The sequence below is a fragment of the Oryzias melastigma genome, linkage group LG6, assembly GCF_002922805.2.
Source record: "Oryzias melastigma strain HK-1 linkage group LG6, ASM292280v2, whole genome shotgun sequence".
In the NCBI taxonomy this organism is placed as follows: domain Eukaryota; kingdom Metazoa; phylum Chordata; class Actinopteri; order Beloniformes; family Adrianichthyidae; genus Oryzias; species Oryzias melastigma.
In genome coordinates, this window is record NC_050517.1 from 5,581,105 (window position 1) to 5,604,549 (window position 23,445).

The 23,445-nt window shown below is 39.4% G+C and overlaps 1 protein-coding gene across 6 annotated transcripts in view; it reads right to left on the reverse strand.

Annotated features, from left to right (window-relative positions):
- Window positions 1–1,060: 1,060 nt before the first annotated feature.
- The window catches only part of poc1b (POC1 centriolar protein B), a 53,560-nt gene continuing 31,175 nt past the window's right edge, over window positions 1,061–23,445 (reverse strand). For 4 of the 6 annotated variants that reach the window (XM_036212206.1, XM_036212207.1, XM_024261871.2 and 1 more), the window contains 2 exons: window positions 3,491–3,790; window positions 1,061–1,653 (listed from right to left, as the gene is read on the reverse strand). In XM_036212206.1, the coding sequence (XP_036068099.1) occupies window positions 1,504–1,653; window positions 3,491–3,790 (450 nt within the window). In that variant the 3' untranslated portion in view covers window positions 1,061–1,503. Of the gene's footprint in view, window positions 1,654–3,490; window positions 3,791–5,032; window positions 5,060–18,199; window positions 18,328–23,445 lie in introns of those variants that run through there. The other 2 variants (XM_036212208.1, XM_024261873.2) reach the window with 2 other exon arrangements.

The window sequence follows — 23,445 nt, forward strand, 5'->3', positions numbered from 1 at the left end:
CCAAATTCATCTTCCAGCATTCACACTAGCATTATCACAGGTAATGTTATATATCTAGTTCATAATTATGGTAAAAAGGTCTGGTTTTAAAGTAAAAAAAAATAATTTTAGAGTGTTCAATAAATGTTTATCCGGTTTGACCCGTGACCTAAGGTGAGTTTTGGATTCTGGCCTCTTGTGCGATTAATACTCCTGATCAAATATATTTCAAGAGTTCAGGACAGCATGGATTCATTTGCATCGTTCCCACTAAGTGGCCCAGAACGGACTGGACCAGACCGGTACGGTATTTTGAGCATTTCCATTAAAGAAATGGACCCATTGGGCAGGAATGATTTGTACCATTTTTGGTCTCCTGTTGGTTGTAGGTTCATAGAAAAATGGACGGAGCTACTGTCGTCATATGATGAACTCCATTAATTGGGGGAAAGGTTTTACGACAACAGCAAGCGTCCGACCAGCACTTTTACCGACTCAAAATCCAAGCCGACAGTTTTGTCTTCTTTTTGACCATATTCTTCTTCGCCTTCTGCAATCTTCCTGCAAAGAATTTAAAATCTTTGAATCTAGTATTATTCGCAGGAGTTAGAGACTGGAGAGACGCAAATCCAGAGAACCGCTGTAGTCGGACTGTACAGCTATGTCCGTTTCAGCAGTTTTCATTTTTGTAAAGAACGCTTAAAATTCTAGAAATGTTATGCAAGAACATCTGCTTCCCTCCAAGCAACATCTGGTTCAGGGAAGGACAGCGCTGGGTGAATGTATCCCAATGATCGCCACTCACTCTTCAGATGAACGTCAAACTGTTCTAAGAAAAACAAAAAATAAAAAAAGCAGATACCATGATGAACAAGCAGCAGTCTGACTGTTTTAACACCTACAGCTGACACAAGGGTTAAAATGAGCGCCGCTTCAGAAGCTTCCTGCTTCACATTTTATTCTCAAATTCAAGAAGTGCTTAAACGTTTTTCAGATCCTAGATTGTGAATAAAGGATTATCTGATGTCATTAAAAGATACTTGTTGTTTTCAGATCCTCAGAACACTATCCTGAAAAGTTGTGCATATTAGAAGGTTGTTTATTCGAATAAATTCTAAAGGAGTGACAAAGTGCATTTGAGGCAAAGCTTGGTGTTGCTGGTAAAAAAAGCCTTTTAAAGAATAATATGAGGCATTATTTATCATGTCAGAGCACCGGCTTATTTACAAATAAACAGACATATAAACCCAAAAAAGATTCTGTGCCAGAGACAAGAAGCAGACACACAACAAAACAATGACTTCCTGTCTGTACAGCTGGATGTCATTTAGTGATGACGAAAGACAAGAAGAAAAGCATGATGGTCGTAAATACACATGCAGGTGCACAATAACACATGGAGCAGACGTCCTGATTAACCCTCTGACCCCGCCAAAGGACCACCCACTTCATTTAAAATGTCACACAATCTACACCCAAACGCCGCTACTCTCTGACAAGCGGCTGACGCAGGTGTGGTCGTCCTTAAGTGGAATGGTCAGATGGCGTATCGCTTTCACTCCTTCGGTTTTCTCTTGAGGCTCGCACGTTCTGGAGGATCTGAGACTGACGCAGGAGACACTCCTTCATCCTGTCCTCTGTCAGGGTGAGACGCTCCTCCAGCACAGAAACGGTCTGCATGTAGAGAGGCAGTGGGAAGAAGGCAAACTCATTAGAAAGGACTCGCAGAGAGTTTACAGACAAATCAGATGACAGCCAACATCAAACCCAACACCATGATGGCAGAATGAAGCTTAGAAGATTTAGATTTGATTTTCTTGTATATTATGCATCCCATCCATCATGTATATTATTTCAGTTTTAATTAATGCATCTTGAAAGTTTTGTTTTTCAGTTTTCCCAAAATTACTAACTTATTTCTTATTGACCTCAAAATTCTAACCACATTAGCCCAAATTGATGACATGTTTCAAAATTTGTAAATTTGTGAAGAGAAGACAAAATAAAAACACAATGTACAAAACTTTGTTGATACACCTTTGGCAGCAACATACAACCTCTAGTCTTTGTAATAGTGACACCACAATCTCAGTACATCAACCTCTTGGATGATTCTTGGCAGAGCCTCTCAAGCACCACTGGGTGGAATTGGCAGTTTTAGATCCCTTTATGATCAACCAACCAACATCAAACCAACCAATATCAAATCAACCAACCAACCAATATAAAATCAGCCAATCAACCAATATCAGATCAACCAACGAACCAATATCAAACCAACCGACCAATCAATCTTCACTAGCATAAATAGGTCATAAGTTATTTGACATACAATAAAAGACATGTAAAGATGAGTTAAAGGAAGTCATAAACACAACAGACAAGAAAACATTATAAAAGACAAACATAAACTGGAAGGAAACTTTGATAATTTGTTAATAGAGATGTTCCGTTCAGTTCAGAAATGGGCTCCAACTGGACGACCCAAATCATTCACAGAGTTCTTTGACACTACTGTGTAGATAATGTGACCTCATGCTCTGAGTGGTACTTCTGAAATTAGCTGTCACTCCAGTCTGATGTCAAGAACACGAACATATCTATGCAGTATTCCCCTCCTGTTCGCGGGGGTTATGGACCGGAAACATCAGCGAATCCACAGAATCTGCAAATACAGAGAACCCCCAGTCTCCGTCTCACTCCCCAGCCCCCACGGCCGAAGAATGTCCATTACCGATCCATACTCATCAAAAACACGTCTGATCATGCTTGGTAAACATTTATTAAAGATCACTAGAGTATTGCTCAACATAAAGACATTTTTTTTTCCAGAACAATAGACTGAGAACTCCACATGAGGGCTGTCACTCTGTCTCTGGGCCTTAGAGTGTGTGCTTCCTCCTTCATCACTTAAGTGTGAGAATGCATCTTGATCCAGAATCTGCTGGTATCATATATAATAAACACCTGCTCTGGATTATAATGATCCTCCGTGATTATCAGGATATTTTCGAGCGGCTTCTGAGTCAGCTGATGCCATTTCTCCATGCATGCTCGCTGTGAGTTTGTGTGCTCTTCAACTGCACTCCCCTCCTGGGAATTTCCCGCAGCACCTTCAGGAGTAAAAGTTTCATACAAGTGTCTTGAGTTGCCAGATTGTTTGTGATGAACCAGAGGAATTACGTGGCTGAAAAAAATCTGCGAATACAGGAAATTGCGAATAAAGAAACGCAACTATGTGGGTAAACGCGGGAAAACGGGGGTAGTTTGTCAATTTGATTTGAATGAAGCCAATGACCGAGAGATATAGTGAAGTATTGGCTTCATTTTATTGTGATAGACGATAAAATAACTAATAAGCTCTATATGTTATGCTGAATAGCTAGTTTATCACTTCAGAACAGACTTTTGCAAACGCATGATTATACATCAATACACCCAGACAATTTGAACAATCATCAAAATCCAAAAAGGAGAATAGTGTCACTTCATCGTTTCTGTGAAAACTGACCTGCGTGAGAATGTCCAACTGTTGAACAATGTGCTGTAGGGTAGAGTCCAGACTCGATGGATGACTGGAGAAAACTTCCAGAGGGTGTGTCAGAACTGTCTCCTCTTCCTTTCTTCTTCCTTTTCCTGTACTGAAAGCTCCAGCCTGGTTCCCAGCAGCTGAGGTGACCCAACTTCCACTTTTGTCTCCTTTTTGTGACTCTGCTCTCAAAGTGGCGATATGACGAGTCTGGAAATCACTTGACTGATAAGTGCTGGTAGAGCCGTGTGCTGGCTTCCATCGTGTAAAGCTGTTCATAAACTGAAAAAAAAACAGAAAAAAAGAGAATACTATATACAAAAAAACTTTTTGTTGATACAGACTGTCTACTGAGGTAGACCTTGTAAATGCACACAAGAGACCTATAAAAAAGTCAATGACTATCGTAAGAGTAACATTTATTATTATCAGCAAACACTACTAGCAAAAATATAAAAAGATTAGACAATTGACTTAAAATACAGCATACCAGCACTTTTGCCACAATGCTTAGAACATATGACGGCAATAGAATGAGGTTGGATTTCACTAAACAGCTAGATAATAGGTTTTAAGTCAGGTGAAGACGGGGACTAAGTCAGTAGTTTTTCCTCTTAAGGTCTTTACAGGCACACAGTAGAGTACTTTGGTCCACGTGTTGTCTTTCATAAAGATCTCTTTGAAAGATGCAGACTTTTCTCTGTACCAGTGCTTGAAGAAAGTGTCTTCTAAAAGTTGGTAGTAGTTCTGAGAGTTGATATGGAGTAAATTTTCAATCAATAATGTTGCATTCAGACCAAACGCGGTAGGCGTGTCAAATTCGTGTCTGCTGTCTCTCTTTCAACACCTGTCAAACTTTACTGCTCAACGCTTTGAGGCTTCTGGCACGAAGCAACCACCGAAGTTGTTTTGGAATTCATTCGCTGTCACATCATGGATGATGTTGATTGAGTAGCTTGGGTTTATATGTTTTGGAGAGCTTTACTGAGGGACCAGCAAACACATCACTGTGTTTGTTTTCACCAGATCTTTCAGAGTCTCTCTTAGTTCCGTGTACTTCACTCCTGCAGTGAGAGCTGCACCTGAGGGTCATTTTAAACGTTACTTCGATCGGTCTGTGATCCAGTTTGAGCTTTAACCAAAGAGGGTAAATAACAATAAAACTGGGGGACCCTTTTATTATTGTCTTGATGAAAACCAAAAAAACATCATAATCCCATGAAGGTAGAGCGATCCTGCGCGCTACAATGGGACTCGTAGCGGCTCTCCGGGCTGCCGGGCAGATAACCGCCGGTGGGCAAACAGAGCAGGCTCCACTGAGCAGGGACCAGTAGACTGGACAATTGACCTGTAGACCTGGACAGCAGCGATCGCCATCAGCTCTGCCAGAGCCTGGGGAGTGGAGCTCACTATACCTCGCTAAGCTATCCACCGGCCGGCTGGCTAGCGTCCAGCTCATTGAGCTCTGTGATGGGCTGGTGATCTATCCAGGGTGTATCCCGCCTTTGCCCAACAGTAACTGAGAAAGTTTCCAGGAACCTAGCGGCAACCCTAGTGGGTTGAGAAAACGGATAGAAGTTCATGACGAAAAGCCTCACATTAAGCGGCCATCTTGAATTTCTGTTTCTACTCCTTGATCTAGTCACTGAAAACGTCACGTACCCAAAGCTGAGTCCCTGATTAGTTGATGTACTGCGTCAAGTTCGCCGTGCTGCGTCAGCCGCCGCAATCAGGCAGCACCGCGACAGATCGCGTCTTTACATTGACTTAAAATTGCAACTTGACGCCTCGGCTGCGCCGGCTGCGTTCTGTGTGAATACACCATTAAGCTCCAACCAGCTCAATTTAGTAAAATTAATCTAATGAGCATTCAAGTTTATTCAGCTTAGGCTTGTAAATTATGCATTGAAAAATGACAGGATCAAAATAATTGCTTGTCTAATATTTTTGCACAGCGTAGAAGAGACAGTCTAAGAAGTCGGATGAATTCCCAGCAGTCCTATCAACAAATACAGGAGTGAAAGATGTATTTGAGAGTGGGCAGGGGGACACGAATGACTTGATTGAAGCTCTCAGTGGTGCTTCTGCAGATGAAAAACTTGATGATGTGGTTGGTGATGTAGGTGGGCACAAAACAGAGGCTGTATGGTAAAGAACAAGCTCACCACACACTCGTGTCCTGTAACCACAGGAGGGTAACCACCAGCAAAAGCGACAAGCGTTACAGCTCCAGTGCGACCGCTGGAGTCTTTATGTAACTTTAAAGTGCGAGAGGAACCTCCACTGCATATGATCACGTTTGGGGCACTCCTTCAAATTTTTGCCTGAGCTGAGTGGCAGCACTTTTTGTGAAGTTGGGGCTATTAAAGACCTAAATCCTAATAAAAAGCAGGTTGTCACGCGAACCTACGGCTACATCCTGTAGCCAAAGAGAGTCATCTGCCATTGCTAGACCACTCCCACGTCGCACCTAAGCTGTAATGCTCGCGGTGGAAGCCCCGGGTAAGGGTTGGGTGGAGATTAAGATTGTATCCTCTATGGTTTGGTTGGTCATGTAGATAAAGAGAAGTGGGTCATGTGAAGACAGAAAGGTGGATGACAAGTCCCAAGAAACACTAGGGATACAGGCCGCTAGTTGTTGCAGCAGAATGGCACTGGTATCACCACGGTGTAAACTTGGCCCAGAAAGGTGTTAAACAGGGGGGAATTGATAGAGTTGTACATACATTTCTCTTATATTTGCTTTGTATGATTTTAACCTCTTTTCTCTTTCTGCTCGTTTGAGGTCGTGCTCAGCTGGTGTCTGGAAGGTTGCAGTCATCCAGGCTGAAGGCTGTCTGGAGGCTGACACATTACAGATACTCAAAGATGCTGACCTATTGCATTGAACTATGACATTAATGATAGTAGAACCAGTTTGAGGCTGTTTTTCCTTCCACACCTTGAGAGCAGCAAATGTAAATAAAATAAGACCGCCCCTGAAAGGTTATAAATATGGAAACCCTGAACCAAGATCTTGAGAGCGGGTGGAGACTGGTTTGAACATTCTCTGTCTGTTCTCCTTGTGCAAGTAAAATCTGATTTAAGAACTGACCCCTCTCTTGTCTTCCTTTCAGAGAAATGTTTCAGGTTGTTTGAACCTAACAACGTCCTTAAGGATATCTTTGATTTTCTCAGCTCTTCTGTAACCCTTATGTTGACGCTGGGAGTGGGGTCATCTGGTCCCCACAAGACGGTGCGCTGAACTTTTTTATTCAATGATTTTTTATCTTCACGGGTGTCTGTGGTAGATATAAAATCCTGTCCACCATTACCATGGGAGGGATCACACATCAATGTAAGGGTGGGGTCATCTGGACCCCATAAGATCCCGCGGACCAGGATCCCATTTAGATTTTAGCCTTTTGAGGGAAAACGTTTGGGCACTCCTGCTCTATAAAATGTTTTTCAAAGCAGATTCCAAAGAACAGGTATGCTCTCACTATTGCTTGGTCTACAGTTACAGCACACCTGAAGGGGTTTCCAAGCTCCTGTGGAGCTTCTGGACCTCAAGTGGTTAGTGATGGGTTTGGAGCAAATTACATTATTTAAGCTTTTTGTGACAAATGTAATGACCATCTCTGAAAACTTCTAAACATTTGTGTGACCACTGTTATGAATAGTAGCCTGTCAGAAATGTCAGTTTATCATATGAAGTGGTCTTGAAGTGCAGAAAATGATCTGCTTCTGACCAAAAACAATAGGATTCTTTAATTCATTGTCACAATCTTGGCAGAATCTGTCCACAATGAAAATGGATGAAAAGGATGGATAAGAAAGCCCGGCAGTAGTTTGATATCCCGAGAAAGAAAGTTTTGCAACGATTTTCTGCACTGCCTCACTCGGAGAAAAGAATGTGTGGCCTACATGTTTTTATTTAATTTAGTTCCTTCTATAAAAAGATAAAGGTTTGTATTAAAAAACAAAATAACAGCACAGGTTTTCTGTGTATTCATCATTCATGCATGTGGCTCCTGTTTTCTACACTTCTTCTAGCAGATGGTTTGGGGGTGGAATCTGTCACTGCGGATCCTTCGTTACGGGGCTAAACTCGTGTTTTACCTTTGCGCAACCCACTTGTCAGGTTTAGCAAACACTGCGTGATTGAAAATTTCAGGCAATAAAACGTGTCAGGTACATAATCTTGTTTTGATGTTGGGGCCTGATGTCACGCGACGCGGCAGTTATGAGCTAATCCCTGTGTGAGCCATTGTGAAAGATGAAGCAACACACCATTACTAGTTCGATTGATTCCATGGAGCCCCTTTCATATTTAGTGTGAAAAAACAGTAGTGCATTATGGGGAAGGTGCAAGTGCTAGAGCAAAATTAATGAGGAATTCATCTGAGAGATGAAGAAATACGAGGGGGGAGTCACACATTCCTGTCTCAATGCATGGAGAAATCGATTCCAGCTCACTTCCTGCAAACTTCAAAGAGTGAAGATGGAGGAAGGAGTGCAAGACAGATGGAAAGAGTAGAAGTTTGTGTGTGTAAAAAAGAGGAGGAGGCTGTTGGAGCTTACAATTATGTCCTGGGCCGAGGTGAACAAAGCTGTTAGTGTGTGGTTGGAAAACTGCCTCTGCTATCTGTGTCGGCTTCTTCCTCTTTTCCTTTTGGAGCCTTTCATGGCCATCCTACCCCATTCCTCACCTCCTCTACCACATCTGGCCAACATCTGTTCTGCTCATTTACACGCAACGGATCCAGACCTCCAACCCTCTGTGTGCCCTCCCACTGCCAGGAAGTTTGGGTGTAATCAAACATTTAATAGGCAAGGCTCCCCAGCTGGCCAGCATGTCAATCAGTGCATGCCTGCTAGTAGACACACTGGAACACTTAAAAGAACGCAGACAAGAGTGTTCAAGCAAAAAGTGATGCTATTAAAGAAAAAACTTTCTTAACTGCATTAAATATCACATGCATGCAAGATCAAACGCATTATCAAAAATAATCTGTAGCACCAGGTGGAAGCACAAATAATCGAATCATGCTCAAACCTCAGAATAAACAAACAGTTTTGCCTCAAACCTGGGTCCTACAGCCCGACATATTGAACAAAACACACCTAGTAAGGATATTTATGGAGACAAACTCATAGCTGCAAGACTTTGCGGAAAGCAAGTGGGTTTGCTGTAATAGTGGTCATTTGTTGCAGGAATGTGGGGACAGGGTGCTGCTAGCTCTTGAAACAGTGTGTGGTTTGGTGGTGCAGGGCAAAACACAAACTAAACATGTAGTAACAAAAGTCAACTGGCTGTGACATGCTGATACCAAAGCTTTTAAATCTATAAAGAGTCAGCAATAATCTGACATACATTTACCGGCCACTTTATTAGTCTCATCCGTCCAGCTGCTCCTTAATGCAGATTTCTAATCAGCCTATCACATGGCAGCAACTTAACACATTTATGGATGTAGAGATGGTCAAGAACACAGGTGTCGAACTCCAGCCCTGGAGGGCCGGTGTCCTACATGTTTTCCAATCAATCTGCCATAGAAGCTTCTTATTGATTAAACACGCCTGATCCAGGTAATCAGCAGTGGATAAGGCAGGATTTCTGGAAAACCAGCAGGACGTCGGCCCTCGAGGACTTAAGTTTGACACACTGGTCAAGATGATCTGCTGCAGTTCAAACTGAGCATCAGAATAGGGAAGAAAAGGTGATTGAAGTGACTTTGAACATTGTTGTTGGTGCCAGACGGGCTGGTCCAAGAGTTTTAGATTTCCACCTACAACCATCTCTAGGGTTTACAGAGAATGGGCAGAAAAAGAGAAAATATCCAGAGCAGCAGATCTATGGGTAGAAATGTCTTGTTGATGTCAGAGGTAAAAGGAGAACGTCAGACTGGTTCCAGCTGATAGAAAGACAACAGTAACTCAAATAATCACTGGTTACAACTGAGGTCTGCAGAAGAACATCTCTGAACATGTCCAACCTTGAGGCAGATGGACTACAGCAGAAGAACACACCGGGTTCCACTCCTGTCAGCTAAGAACTGGAAACTGAGGCTACAATTCACACAGCCTTTTCATCTGGTTAATCCTGTTAATGGCGCATACTTGTTTAGCACTTTTCTACCCTATCAGAAGGCCCAAAGTGTCACAATCCCATTCACCCACACATTCACACTCTGATGGCGGCTCCGCTGCCAAACACTGGAGCCAACTTCTAACCATCAGGAGAAACGTGGGGTGGAGTGTCTTGCCCAAGAACACATGGACGGGTAAGGATTAGACCAAATCTGCAATGTTCCAATCAGAGGTCGACCGCCCTATCTCTGCACCATGACTGCCCCATAAAATTAGACAATAGAAGATGGAAAAACGTTGTCTGGTTGATGAGTATCTATTTCTGCTGCAACATTCAGATGGTAGAGTCAGAATTTAGTATCAACAACATGAAAGCATGGATCAATCCTGCCTTGTATCAATGATTCAGGCTGGTGGTGGTGGTGTCATATTTTCTTGGCACACTTTTGGCCAATTAGTACCAGATGATCATGGTTCCAACTCCACAGTCCACCTGAGTATTGTTGCTGACCATGTCCATCTCTTCATGACCACAGAGTGCCATCTTCTGATGCTACTTCCAGCAGGATAAGGCTCCATGTCATAAAGCTGGAATCATCTCAGACCCTTCAATGAGTTCACTGGACTCTAATGACCTCCACGGTCACCAGAACCCAACAGAACCTTTGGGATGTGGTGGAACAGGAGATCAGCATCATAGATGTTCAGCAGAAAAATCTGCAGAAACTGCGTGTTGCTGTCATGTCAATATGGACCAAACTCTCTGAGGAATGTTTCCAGAACCTTGTTGAATAGATGACACCAAGGATTAAGGCAGTTCTGAAGGAAAAGGGTATCCAACACGGTACAAGCAAGGTGGACCTAATAAAGTACCCATTGAGTGCTTTTCAGTTATTAAGACACAGTAAATGGTAATTTATCTCTTTGTGTTGAACACTTTTTAGCTGCAGCAGAAGAAAAATGGATTGCACGATGTTACATAATGTTATCTGATTAGTATTTCTTGATTAGATAACTTTTTCTAAAATAGGAAGACACTATGTCTGCCATTTGAGTGGGATGGAGAAAATGGAAGACCACCATGAACTTCAACACATTCTTACTCCCAAGTCGTCACATATTGACGTTTGGTTAAGGACCCCTCCGTGTCACTTTTGACATTTTTGGTGTCCCCAACCCCTCGTTTTTTGACGTGCTGGGTGTTGCCATTAGATTACAGGTCCCCAACCTCTGGGCCGCAAACCAGAACCAGTCAAGTACCGTGACAAGTGGCGCATTGGTACCAAAAACCGGTACCCTAACCTGACACTGGACCAGATGTGGTCCTGGGCGCGAACCAGTACTGGGTTAAGGTTAGGGTACCGGTACATTGTCCCGAGGGTCAAAGACCCTTGATTTTACGAACAGCCAGCACGTCAAAAAAGACGAGTTGGGAACACCTAAAATGTTAAGAAGTGATGAGGAAGGGTACTTAACCAAACGTGATGAGTTGGGGATGAGAATGTGTTGTAAATTCAGGGACACCTTCATGACATAACAACTTCTGTTCACATTTGTTGAGATTTATTTCAGGGAGAATGTAGCTTGTGTGGATTTAACATCATCACTTGCAATCTTATCTCTCTGCTCATGAGCACAGAGGAATTTAACTTTATCAAATGGCAAAAAGGAAGTAACACGCCACAGGAAGATTCCTCATATATCTGACAGGATAAAATCCAATAGTTATTGTTGAGTTGTTGGCAGCACTACCCATGATGCTTATCTCATGTTCCACCACATGGAGAGGATCGCTGTTGAACTCAGAAATACGTCATGTCACTAGAGGTATGAGTTCAGTAACCTTTAGCATATCAAGGGAACATCTCCTTTGTGAAATGGAGTGCTGCTTTTATGACGTAAACATCGAACGGAATTGTGGTGAAAAACTAATAGAAGTAAATAGACTGTCTAGGACGGCTCATTTGGTATAGAAAGTACCAAGCGACTTTATTAACCACAATCTAGATATACATTTTTGTTCTGTTTGTTCAAACTCTGCCTTCAACTTAAAAACTTCAACCCTGATTTAAAGCCATTTACACCAAACAGATTTTACATCTTAGGATAGTTGTGGTATCTTTGAATTTCATGAAAAAACATGGTAAAAATGGACAGAATTGTTTTTTTTTATTGAAAAATGTAAATTGGTCCCAAAAATGTTTGTAACAATGAAAGCTTCTCTAAGAAGTTTGGCAAAGGAAACTGTATCACTCAAAGGGGGTAGTAATGTGGTGCAACAGCTATAAGAAAAAAACAGAAACAAATAATTACAATTAGAATGATTGAACGCAATAACAGGTCAATATGCTTTTGAATGTTTATGTAAAGATTATTGTGTCTAAGGAATTTATTTGTTTGTCTTTTTCACATGTCAACCAATCAGAGGTCTCCAACCTTTTTTAGACCAATTTCACATATCGGCCTGTACGAGGCTGAAGTGGGCGATTGTTTATTTTCTTTCTTTCTTTTTTTTTTTAGCTTCCAAGCTTCCCTCAACTTTTGAAGGCAAAGTTTATCTTCATTTTCTGCTTAAAGCTTTATGTATGTATACACTTCATGCAGTAATCATTAAAACGTGACAGATTTTTCCTTAACCATAACTGTTAAAGTAGAAGCTAAATAATCAGATGTCAACTTCGGCTTCGTCTGACTTTGAAGGTGCAATGAATACTTACAGAAGAAAGCCACTGACACAGGGATTTTTGAAAAATAATGATATCAGTGAATTCACAATTTGAGCAGCTTAATTAGCAACATCATCGTAATGTTAGACAACTGGTTGCTGGATATTATGCATTATTACTATGGTCTGTGGAAAAACTGTAGTTGTAAATTCATATTTGGAGTAAAGACTTCTTTATTTTTTTTAAATAAAGTTGAAGTCTGGCTCTCTTCTACAAAAAGAAACTTTCAAAATACGTTTGTTTTTTTAGTGCTGTCAATCAATGAAAAAAAAAATAAAACTAATCACAATTAATCGCAACATTTTACTAGGTACATTTTATATGACAATATGCTTTTGAACAAAAACAGGCCAGAAAGAAAAACATTTCTTCATTTTTCCAGTGTGAAATGTTTAACTTTATAAAGGGTTAACATCCCCGAAGTGTGATTGATGTGCAAAAAAACACATCAACAGTAAGATAAGCAGGACTGTACATTGTAGAACAGTTACTTTAAAGGGTAAAGTTATGTTCAAGGAAATCCCTATAAATATCTCAGAAGTATCTCTGTGGCGCGTTTTATCTCAAACATCCCTCAGATTCAATTAATAGATCCATAAATAGCCTCCCATCTACTTGTAAACTGGATCACAGATGTCTGAAACAAAAACATCAACCCTTGAGGCATCAGCATTAGCTATACAATCTCCTCCGACAGGAAACCTCAGACACTGTGACCCTTTCAGAAAACGCCGTTTGATCTGATGTGAAGGGTCTCTCTGATGAAGTGCCTTCCCTCACTGCCTCTGTGGTTTCCCTCTGGCCACAAACACATCTTTAAATAAATGGAGCTGTTGAGTTCTTCAATGAGTTTCCATCTTAATCAGAACTGCAAATATTATGAGCCCACTGAACCGTAGAACTGGTCCTGGAACCTCAATAGAAATGCTGAAAAATGTGACCATATGAAATCATGCATTAACTCCCAATAAAAATGTAGGTTCAGCCCTTTTCTCCATCATCTGGTCTTTTACTTTGAGACATTATTTTGTAATACTCAGCAACTGTTTGTCTTGTTTATGTGCAAACGTGAGCGCCTGCATTCAGTAATCCTCCAAGGTTTGAAGAACATGAAGTTTTGCTTCTATAGTCCTTTTTTCTATAGTTGATTAAGCAAAAAGGTCATTTTTTTACAAATCTAGTTTTCAAACTAAAGAAGTTGTATTACCTGCGATAATGCTTTTTGCTGAAAGTAGTCACGCTTTTTCCTGAACATGGTGATGCAATTTACTTTAATTGGTTAAGTTGTTTGCTGAAAGTGCAAAAGCTTTTTGCAAAATCTTAAATTTGCTAAATTTTATTAAAGAACTTTGAAACAGCGCTGAAGCTGGCCTAAATTTCAGATAATCTGTAATAAAGTTGTTTAAAAATCTCTAAAATATGTTTCTTAAATGTGAGCTGAACTCCAAACTAACCCAAAAAACCTTAATCGATGCCAAATTAGCCAAAAAAACCTAGCTGTTGCTTAAATATTAGCTATAATCCATCATGGCCTAAAAAACTAAATTGTTCAAAAGCATTAGCCTGTTGCTAAAATAAAAGCTAAACTCCAAATTAGCCTAAAAAACCCCAGTAGATAACGAACTAGCCAACAATGTTAGCCTGTTGCTGAAATATCAGCTTTTTATTTTTTTATTACTATAAAAGATAAAAAACATATCCCATTAATATACGGTATGTAAAGTCTTGTTGTTAATCTAGCAATATCTGGACTTTTGAAGACTTTCTCCTTCATTTCCTGTGGGGCATAATTTGCTCAATATTTCAAAAAATACCAAAAACTCTGGCAGTAATGTCCTGAACGAGCTGAACGTTTTGATAAGAAGATTCCTGAAATCACTGTAAGCGTGATTGAGTTTTTACGTCACAAAACCGTACGTAAAGGAGCAGGAGAATCAGCATAGTGTGAATACTTACTAACCATTCACACAATTCTTGTCAGACATCTGTTTTTATTAAATGTACCGACCAGTGGACTTTTGATAGCGTCTCAGAAGTCAGAGAGTGCCGTCTGGTTAATAGATATCCAATGCGGGGCAGGATACTCTCCTCTAAGTGTGGGTGGTAACCATGCGGATGTCCGAAGCAGACAGATAGCGGATAACAAAGGAGGGTGAGACCTGGACTGGATGCATTGACTTCCTCAAAGCCTCATGAGTATTTCCTCCTGTTCCTGGCTGTCTTCCTGTTCTAACAATTTTAAATCATTTTCCAGTGACAGGAATAACTTTGGCTTGAAATGATTTCACTGCTGTTGCCGTGATATTTCTTTTGGCGTGTCAGCATGTGGATAAATATGACCGAGAACGATCTCTGAGCCTTATTTGGTGGAAAACTGGAAGTTTTGTAGACAATTAGTGATGAATGATGAAAGGGACTCTTTTGATGTGGCTTTTGGTAGAACAGACAGGAAATAGAAGCTTTAGATCTGCTGCCAGTTCTACCTGACTCCTGACTTCATTCAAAAGCTTTCACAGAATAGATTGATGTTGTTTGACTTGCTGCTTTTTACCAAATGTACTTTACGTAGGAGTAACACAAGATGCTTGATGTTTTTCTCAGTATGCTATAATTGTTGAAGATTTCATTATTTTTCAGAATGAACTTTGAGGTACAGCTTAGAGTTTCAAACACCATTGGTTAAAATAATCTAAACAAATAAATCAAACAACAAAAAGGCTCCTGGAACTACAGTCATTTATCTGCCAGCACTAAAATTTAACTGACCTGTTCAAGTTAATGGGCTGATTTCCAGAAAATAATAGAAGTACCAGTACATCTATTCTTAAAACCTGAGTCTCTAAATAGGATCTGTGTAGGTGTACAATGGACCAAAGCAACAGTAGTATCAAACAGGGTCAGAGGTTACTACTCGTGCTAAAAGTGGATAAAAGCATGCAGCAAAAAGGCTGCTAAGTGTTAATTAAATTTAATGGGATGTTGCAGCGTAGGTGTTGAATCAGAATTAAGTGGAATGAGAATTTTTTTTTTTTTTTTTAAATCAAGTAGCACCGCCAGCAGCTCAACATGATTTCCATTGCCAACCGCCTTTGATCTCAAAATAAATCTAATTCATTCACAGTCATTAAAACAGAATGAGCTAGTCAAGTACAAGTTCTGTTTTGGTTAAAATGTGCTATAGCCACTTGGGCTGTTTCAAAATAACTGACCTTTATCTGTAATAGAAAAGGGTCAAAACAAATCAGTTGTCAATAGAAAAAGAAGAAAAAAAAAGATAATTTCCCCTGAAAACACAATTGTATTCACTGTGTTTTTGAGTGTGAGCGTGGATGGATGAATGGTTGTGGTTGGCACACATTGCATTCTTCCATGATAAATACAAGAAAGATAACTGGATGTATAATAACATTTAGTCTATTTACTGCCCAAATTCACAAATGAAGTCCAATGATCACAAAGACGTAGCTAGTTTGCGTTGTTGGCAGCCAGATCTGCTGACATTTAAAGACAAAAGCTTTGAATACTGGGACAACGGAAAAATAGACATAAGATTTTCTAAGAACACTCAAGTTTTTGGACATGTAAGTAAAAACAGTATTTGTCTGGTTGGGCTTTTGATAAACCAAATACACTGGTAAAGGTAATTAATCATCCAGATTTAAGGTAAAAGGTAAACATGCCAAATGCTGACATTCTTGTGTGTCAGTGAAGCAGTAATATGTGAGCAGGAAGCCATTAACACAGCATTACCAGACCAGGAAATTCAATTTTCTACCTCTGGTAGGTTGTGTTCAAGGCCTCCCTGGTGGTTGCTAATTGATTACCATGGCTCCCCACAGCTGATGTCCTTCTTTGCGTTCTCCAGTGGAACATCAGAGATTTTCAGATGGTTTAAAGAGAATACACATGCTGGAATTTACTGATGGGGAGGATCTCCTTGAAGAATGAAATACAATTTTGGACAATATTCTCATAAAAAAAGAGAAAAATCAACAAAACTAAATTGGTCGTAAATGATTGATCACTAACAAAAAACAGTAAATGAAATGGGTAAAAAATAATGGAAACATGAAGCAAATATACACACATTTATGAAACACTACAATGAAATAGAAGTTAAAAATCATTCACAATCATCAAACGATACAAATATACACTTTTAATGTATTCACATTTTAGAGATCTTTTTTTAAATGATAACCAATGTCATTTCCTTTAAAAGGTTTTTATTAAGTTTAATTGAATGTTGTCTGATCAGTGATCAAATTTAAAAAGGGCATTTACAAACTTCCAACCTATATTGACCATCCACTTTTTTTCATTAAATAAAACATTTTTTGCCTGAAAATTGGGTTTTGACTAACTCACAATATATTTTTTTAAACTCCCAATTATTCCAATTTTTTTAGTAGTATTTTTATGCTTTTTAGCAACCACAAACAACTGTAAGTGTCAATAAAGTTGCATTACAGGATCCGTTCTAGTTCACATTTTTGTTACATTTTAAATGAACAAGCTTTAAATAAACTAAAGTGAACAGATTTAACTTCACTTTCTGTCATTTTTGATTATATATTATTAAAATTAAGCTTTGGAAGGAAAACATTTTTAGAGAATATGTGATTGATGCATTATTTTATTACAACTTTAATAAAAGACATTTACATAAACTGGTAATTTCTGTTATTTTCTACCACAGGGGACACAGTTGTGTTTTGACCTGTGCTTCTTTAACTGCCTTTAAGTGTCTTGATCGCAGTCTTGGGTTTAAACAGGAAAATGACCCCACAGCACAAATACTAACACATGAGAGCTAAAAGCAAAACTATTCTGAAGGTGGTTTTCTGTGAGTCCTGACCTAAAAACTTGACCTCATGTTTAAAAGCAGTACCACTACAAAAGACTACAAACATTTATTTAGGGATGTTTTCTTAAATAAATATAAATCTTTTATTTTTGCTAAATGATGTGTGATAATTGGCAACAAAACAAAAACACAAAAACACCAAACGAATTGGTTACGTCTTAGGAATAAACACACGGACTATCTAGATATTATCATTGAATTGATCTTTTGATATTCAATTTATTGTTTCTTCTTCTGAAGAAAATGAGAGCATCACTAAGAACCTCTTAGACTTCCATTCATACCTTCTTAGATTTGTATTCATTTCCTTTCCCACCCAACTTCTCATGCTGAGCCCAATCCCTTCACAGCAGGGAAGTGAATGAGCGTCATTGTGGCTTTGTACGAGATTAGCCCAATTTAAAGCCCCTTAGAAAGATTTAGCCACATTATTCACATTTTAATAGAAATTCCCACCAACACGTAGGCATGCGAGCTGAAATCAAAATCCACAGCAATGAAACGAGGAAGTAAGGAGCTTAAACCAGGAAAAATCCAAGACTACATGGCTTATTAATTGCAAGCATTGTGCACGCACAATGAGGGCACTGGAAGTACGGAAACTGAGAAAACACAGGTTTGGCATCTCTTTGGACCACTTCAGAACAACATACTAAAGTCTAGCCAAAGTACATTTCCCTATGTTACCAGAACTAGCAACGTTGTGTGTATAGATGGATATATGCAGCTATCATTAGAGCCTTAGTCACAACTGGCCTGACCGGAGGATACGGGCTGTCTGCTTCGTAAAGGGCAAACCTGTAATGCTATGCTCACACAAATGGGATTTGCGCAACAAATTTGTGTGGCTCGCCCCTCTTTCGCTGCATGGCAAATTCACTGCCTGAGCTTGACGCCGGCGTGTGGGAGGAGCTACCAGCTAATGTCTTAAGCGTGATTGATACATGGCTGTGGATATCTCACTTAGTATGTATGGAAGACACAGATGATGTTGAGAGATCAGGTTTATTTATTGTGAAGATTTCTACAAAAACATTAGTTACGCGTCTACATGTCTGGGTTCATGAGATCCTTCTGAGATTCCAGGAGCTGGTTCACTCTCACTCCAGGGAGCTGTTTTCTATCACAGACACTTTGCCGGTGTTTCTGTGTCTCTGTGACCAAACAGACATAAAATATTGTCAATTTTTTTTCACGGGGATCACACATTAATATAAGGGTGGGGTCATCTAGACCCTATACGATAGCAAGAGTTAACCAGAGAGGGGAAAATTAGTATTAGTATTCTCTCCGCTGATTGAATTACTAAAACCATTAGTGCCCAAAGCTGAGTTCCTGATTGGTAGATGTGATGTGGTGACCTGCCAAAATTTAGATACTTGATCTCTGCGCAAGTCTCGCTGCTGCCAGACTGCCATGCTACGCCTGTTGCTCAAATCGCTCCGCAGGACTTCATATCGCCTCAATTCACATCTGTGCCATTGACTTAACATTGAAACTGTCCGGCTTAGCAAATCACGATCATTGGGATCATGTTGTTTATTTTGGCCTTGGTTCACCCTGAAGCCTTTTGGTTCACATTTGGTTATTGTTTGGTTATTTTTCTTGAAAATAAATTTGTCTACCTTTTATGGAGACATTTGTTGTGTTTTTGTTACACATTTCTTCTTTACTTCACCTTTATGCTAGGCCCCAGACCCCTAGACTAAATGGGGCATAACAACGTAGCATTAGGGACACGCAAGTGACCCATACAAAATATTAAGGTCATAAACCGCTCAGTGATCTGTAGAGCAACATTTTTCATACACACTTTTTTCCTATGGGTATGCTGCGGGGCACAGGTCGTAGCAAACACTTAAAGACCCACTCCAATGAAAGTGGTGTTTTTAACCTGTTCTGTAGCATTTTTCTCATGATGGAGGACATGTATAAAAGATTAAAACATCATTTCTGAATATTTCTTTATTCAGTTGGTGAACTGAAATGAGTAGGCCAAAGTCTTCTTGCTCTGCTACAATTTTAATTCCTCCACTTGCAGATTAACAGATATAATAATTTTTTCATTTTACTCGTCTGAGCTGCCATCTGGCTCAAAGTTGTACAGCTGGAAAGCACAGAAATTTCTTGTCGTTTAATTTTTTTTTTTGCTACACTAATGTTAATTGTGAGTTGTGAGGTGCTATAAGCGAACGGGATAGAGTGTAAAGGAATGCTGGGATATCTACGTAGGGTTACTTCCACGCCAACAGTCCTGCCCTCAACCCAGAGGCAAATGTCTAATGAGATACATTTTTGTTAAAAACAATGTATTCATTAAAAGAACCCACTGTGAAACATTTTACAATAGAAAAATATTTAGTTGGAGTGGGACTTTAAACGACACGTAAGGGTAAGGGAGAAGTAGGTGAGACGTGGGCACATTGTACTGTTTTGTTTTATTATTTTCAACCCCCTGAAGCCCTGCATGCACAACCAGACTGTTAGAAATGAGGAAATTAAACAATTAGTGCGTAGTGTTTGAGGACATCCCATGAATGCTTATGTATCACCTGCAAACCCTTAGCATGTGTGTGGTCAGTAAGAGGCCAGTATGCTCTCCTTACTAATGACTAGAGCAGGGATAGCCAACCAGGTCCTCAAGAGCCTCAACCCTGCCTGTTTTCCAGATCTTCCTGACCAGCTTGCTGCTGATTAGCTGACTCAAGTGATTCAGCATCCTGATTGACTGAACACACACCATTTAGGTTGTCAACATCGAGCAGTTCAGGGAGAGCTGGAAAACAGGCAGGGGTGAGGCTCTTGAGGACCAGGGTTGGCCACCCCTGCTCTAGTCATTAGTAATTCTAGTACTGGCCCCTTACTAGAATGAAGCATTCTCTCCCTGAGTATGACGGCATCAGCCTTACTATACTCCAAATATGTCACAATACGGCTACCACACCTACTATGCTTTCATACTATAGGTGCCAAATTCTGACCCTATCATCTGAATGTACCGGTAGCAGCAGAAATAGAGATCCATCAGACCAGATGTTTTTCCATCTTCTATTGTCCAGTTTTGGTGAGTCTGTGTGAATTGTAGCCTGAGTTTCCTGTTCTTAGCTGACAGGAGAGATACGTGGTGTGTTCTTCTGCTTCTGTAGCCCATCTGCATCAACATGTTGTACATTCAGAAATGTTCTTCTGCAGACCTCTGTATAACCAGTGGTTATTCGAGATACTGTTGTCTTTCTATCTGCTGGAACCAGTCTGCCCAGAGAACTGCAGCACACTGGATATTTTCTCTTTTTCTGACCATTCTCCGTAAACCCTAAAGATGGTTGTGGATGAAAATCTCAGTCGATCAGAAGTTTCCTAAGGGTGTTTTTGCTGGCTCCTCATAAATGTATTGTGGTGACGTTCTTTACTTCAGTTTGTTCGCTTTCACTCATTGAAAGTCCATGGAGGCATTTACCCTCAAGTGAAGTCCATCAGTCTATTTAGAGCTGACTAGAGTTCAGGTGATCATTCACACTTACCAAATCTATCCCAGAGAAAGACCTCTAGAGTGACTCCAACCCATCAATGTTGGTGCACCCTAAAACTGTTGTCTTTTTTTTTAGGTTTTCTGCTTGGACCAAAAAATTTTGGTAACGCTTTATATTAAGGTGTGCTTGTTAAGTATTAATAAGATATTAATAAGCATTAGTAAGATGCTTATAATTTGCTTATATGCACTTATAAAGATATTAATAAGCCGCTTATTACACTATTATCTAAATTATGGCGTAGTATCAATAAGATATTAATAAGCATTAGTAAGATGATTATAAGCACTTATAAAGATATTAATAAGCCGCTTATTACACCATTATCTACATTATGGCATGATGTCAATCCAATTAATTATGTGCTTATAAATACTTAATAAGCAATTTGTAAGCTACTTATGACAGTATTATATATTATCAGGTTAATGGGCCGGTAAGAATATGCTTATAAAGATATTAATAAGCTGCTTATTAGACTGCTATTAAATCGCAAAGCAATAGGCCACAAAGAATATGCTTATAAAGATATTAATGAACTGCTTATATTGCTTATTACTGATGTCTAATACCAAGTTAATAAGCCACTAAGAATATGCTTGTAAATGTGTTTATACACTGCTTATTACACTAGTTTGCAGTACCCTAATCTAAAGCGTGGACCATTTGTGTTAATAAAGAAAAAACACAACAAACACTGTATGAGAAGTTTTAATTTAAACACAAAACATTACAGCTTTAAACATGACACTCTCTTTTGCTGTTTAATTAGGAAGAGGCCTTAATATATTTTTGTTACTATTAATTTGATTGGAGGATGCAGAGAGGGGGCAGAATGATGACGTCATGAGGAGGAGACGAGAAACTCGCGGCAGAAAAACGTGGCTGAAGGATGAAGAAAGCCTGTTAACAAGTTTCAGAAACGGATAAATATGTTAAGAACGAACGGACAGTGAGTTCAGAATAGCATGTTTATGGTTTTATAAGTTTAGATGCACTTGGTGGGTGTGAGCTTGCTAGTCAGCGCGACTTAGCTAACGTAGCGTACCCTGCATCGGACTGGACTTTGAGCCGCTAACCCAGCGACTGAAAACCCCGGGACTGCACGAAGACGATAGGAACCGAGTGAGTGGGACACGCGCACGTTCAAGGATTCCAGTTTGACTCTGGCAGGACCGTCAGAGTTCTTCGTCGTGCTCCGTCGTTGTGCTGCATCAAGTCTGCATCGGGACCTCATGACATGCTCTGAGGGAGTGCATTGAATGCATTCACACAACTAGCCTTCAGTTAATAATCAATTAAAAGGCTTTAGTAATTCTGGTGTCTGCTTTTACAATATACTAGAGGACAAACACATTTTTTTGGTCTGTTTGTTTGTTTTGTTTGTTTGTTTTCCCAAGAATGGGAGGGACCCTTAAACAGTAAAAAAAAAACAAAAAAAAAACAGACAATTTTGTGATTTGACTTCGACTTGTAACCTTAGACTTGGGACTTGACTTGGACTTGCCCTCAGAGACTTGTGTACAACTTTGCCTTGAAGTCACTAACCACACAGTTGGCACAAACTGGATGTTTTGTTTTACCAAGTCATTATTTAAAGAGTTAAACAGCAAAAGAGAGTGTCATGTTTAAAGCTGTAATGTTTTGTGTTTAAATTAAAACTTCTCATACAGTGTTTGTTGTGTTTTTTCTTTATTAACACAAATGGTCCACGCTTTAGATTAGGGTACTGCAAACTAGTGTAATAAGCAGTGTATAAACACATTTACAAGCATATTCTTAGTGGCTTATTAACTTGTTATTAGACATCAGTAATAAGCAATATAAGCAGTTCATTAATATCTTTATAAGCATATTCTTTGTGGCCTATTGCTTTGCGATTTAATAGCAGTCTAATAAGCAGCTTATTAATATCTTTATAAGCATATTCTTACCGGCCCATTAACCTGATAATATATAATACTGTAATAAGTAGCTTACAAATTGCTTATTAAGTATTTATAAGCATATAATTAATTGGATTGACATCATGCCATAATTTAGATAATGGTGTAATAAGCGGCTTATTAATATCTTTATAAGTGCTTATAAGCAAATTATAAGCATCTTACTAATGCTTATTAATATCTTATTAATACTTAACAAGCACACCTTAATATAAAGCGTTACCAACATTTTTAGCAAAGCTAGTGCTCAGATTCAGATGCTTCAGCCTATTTAGCAAAATATGCCCCATAGCAAATGTATGAGAACGTCTTCAAATTTCAACATTTTAAGTAGATTAGCAACAAGCCTTTAAATATATATTCACGCGCTATGTTTTAACATTTTATATTAATTAAAAAAAAATAGTTTACCTAATATCTTACCAATATGCTAACATTTTTGGCTAATTTGTTATCTTTTGTCGTTTTTTAAGGCCAATTTAGAGTTTAGCTTTTATTTTAGCAGCAGGCTAACATTTTTGACTAGTTTACTGAGGAATTTTAGGGTATTTTGGAGATTAGCTAGTATTTAAGCAACAGGCTAGCTTTTTTGGCTAATTTGGCATCTATTGGGGTCTTTTAATACTAGTTTGGAGTTTAGCTTGGAGCCAGCAGGTTCTTCCTGTTTGGAATGTGCGAGGGGAGGGGTCATTCAGTCCAGTTCTTTTATACTGTCAATACAGTAAAAAGGGGGAAAAAAACAAAAACATTGAAATATTGGAAAAAGACCATGTTGCCCAACCCTTCCTAATGGTTT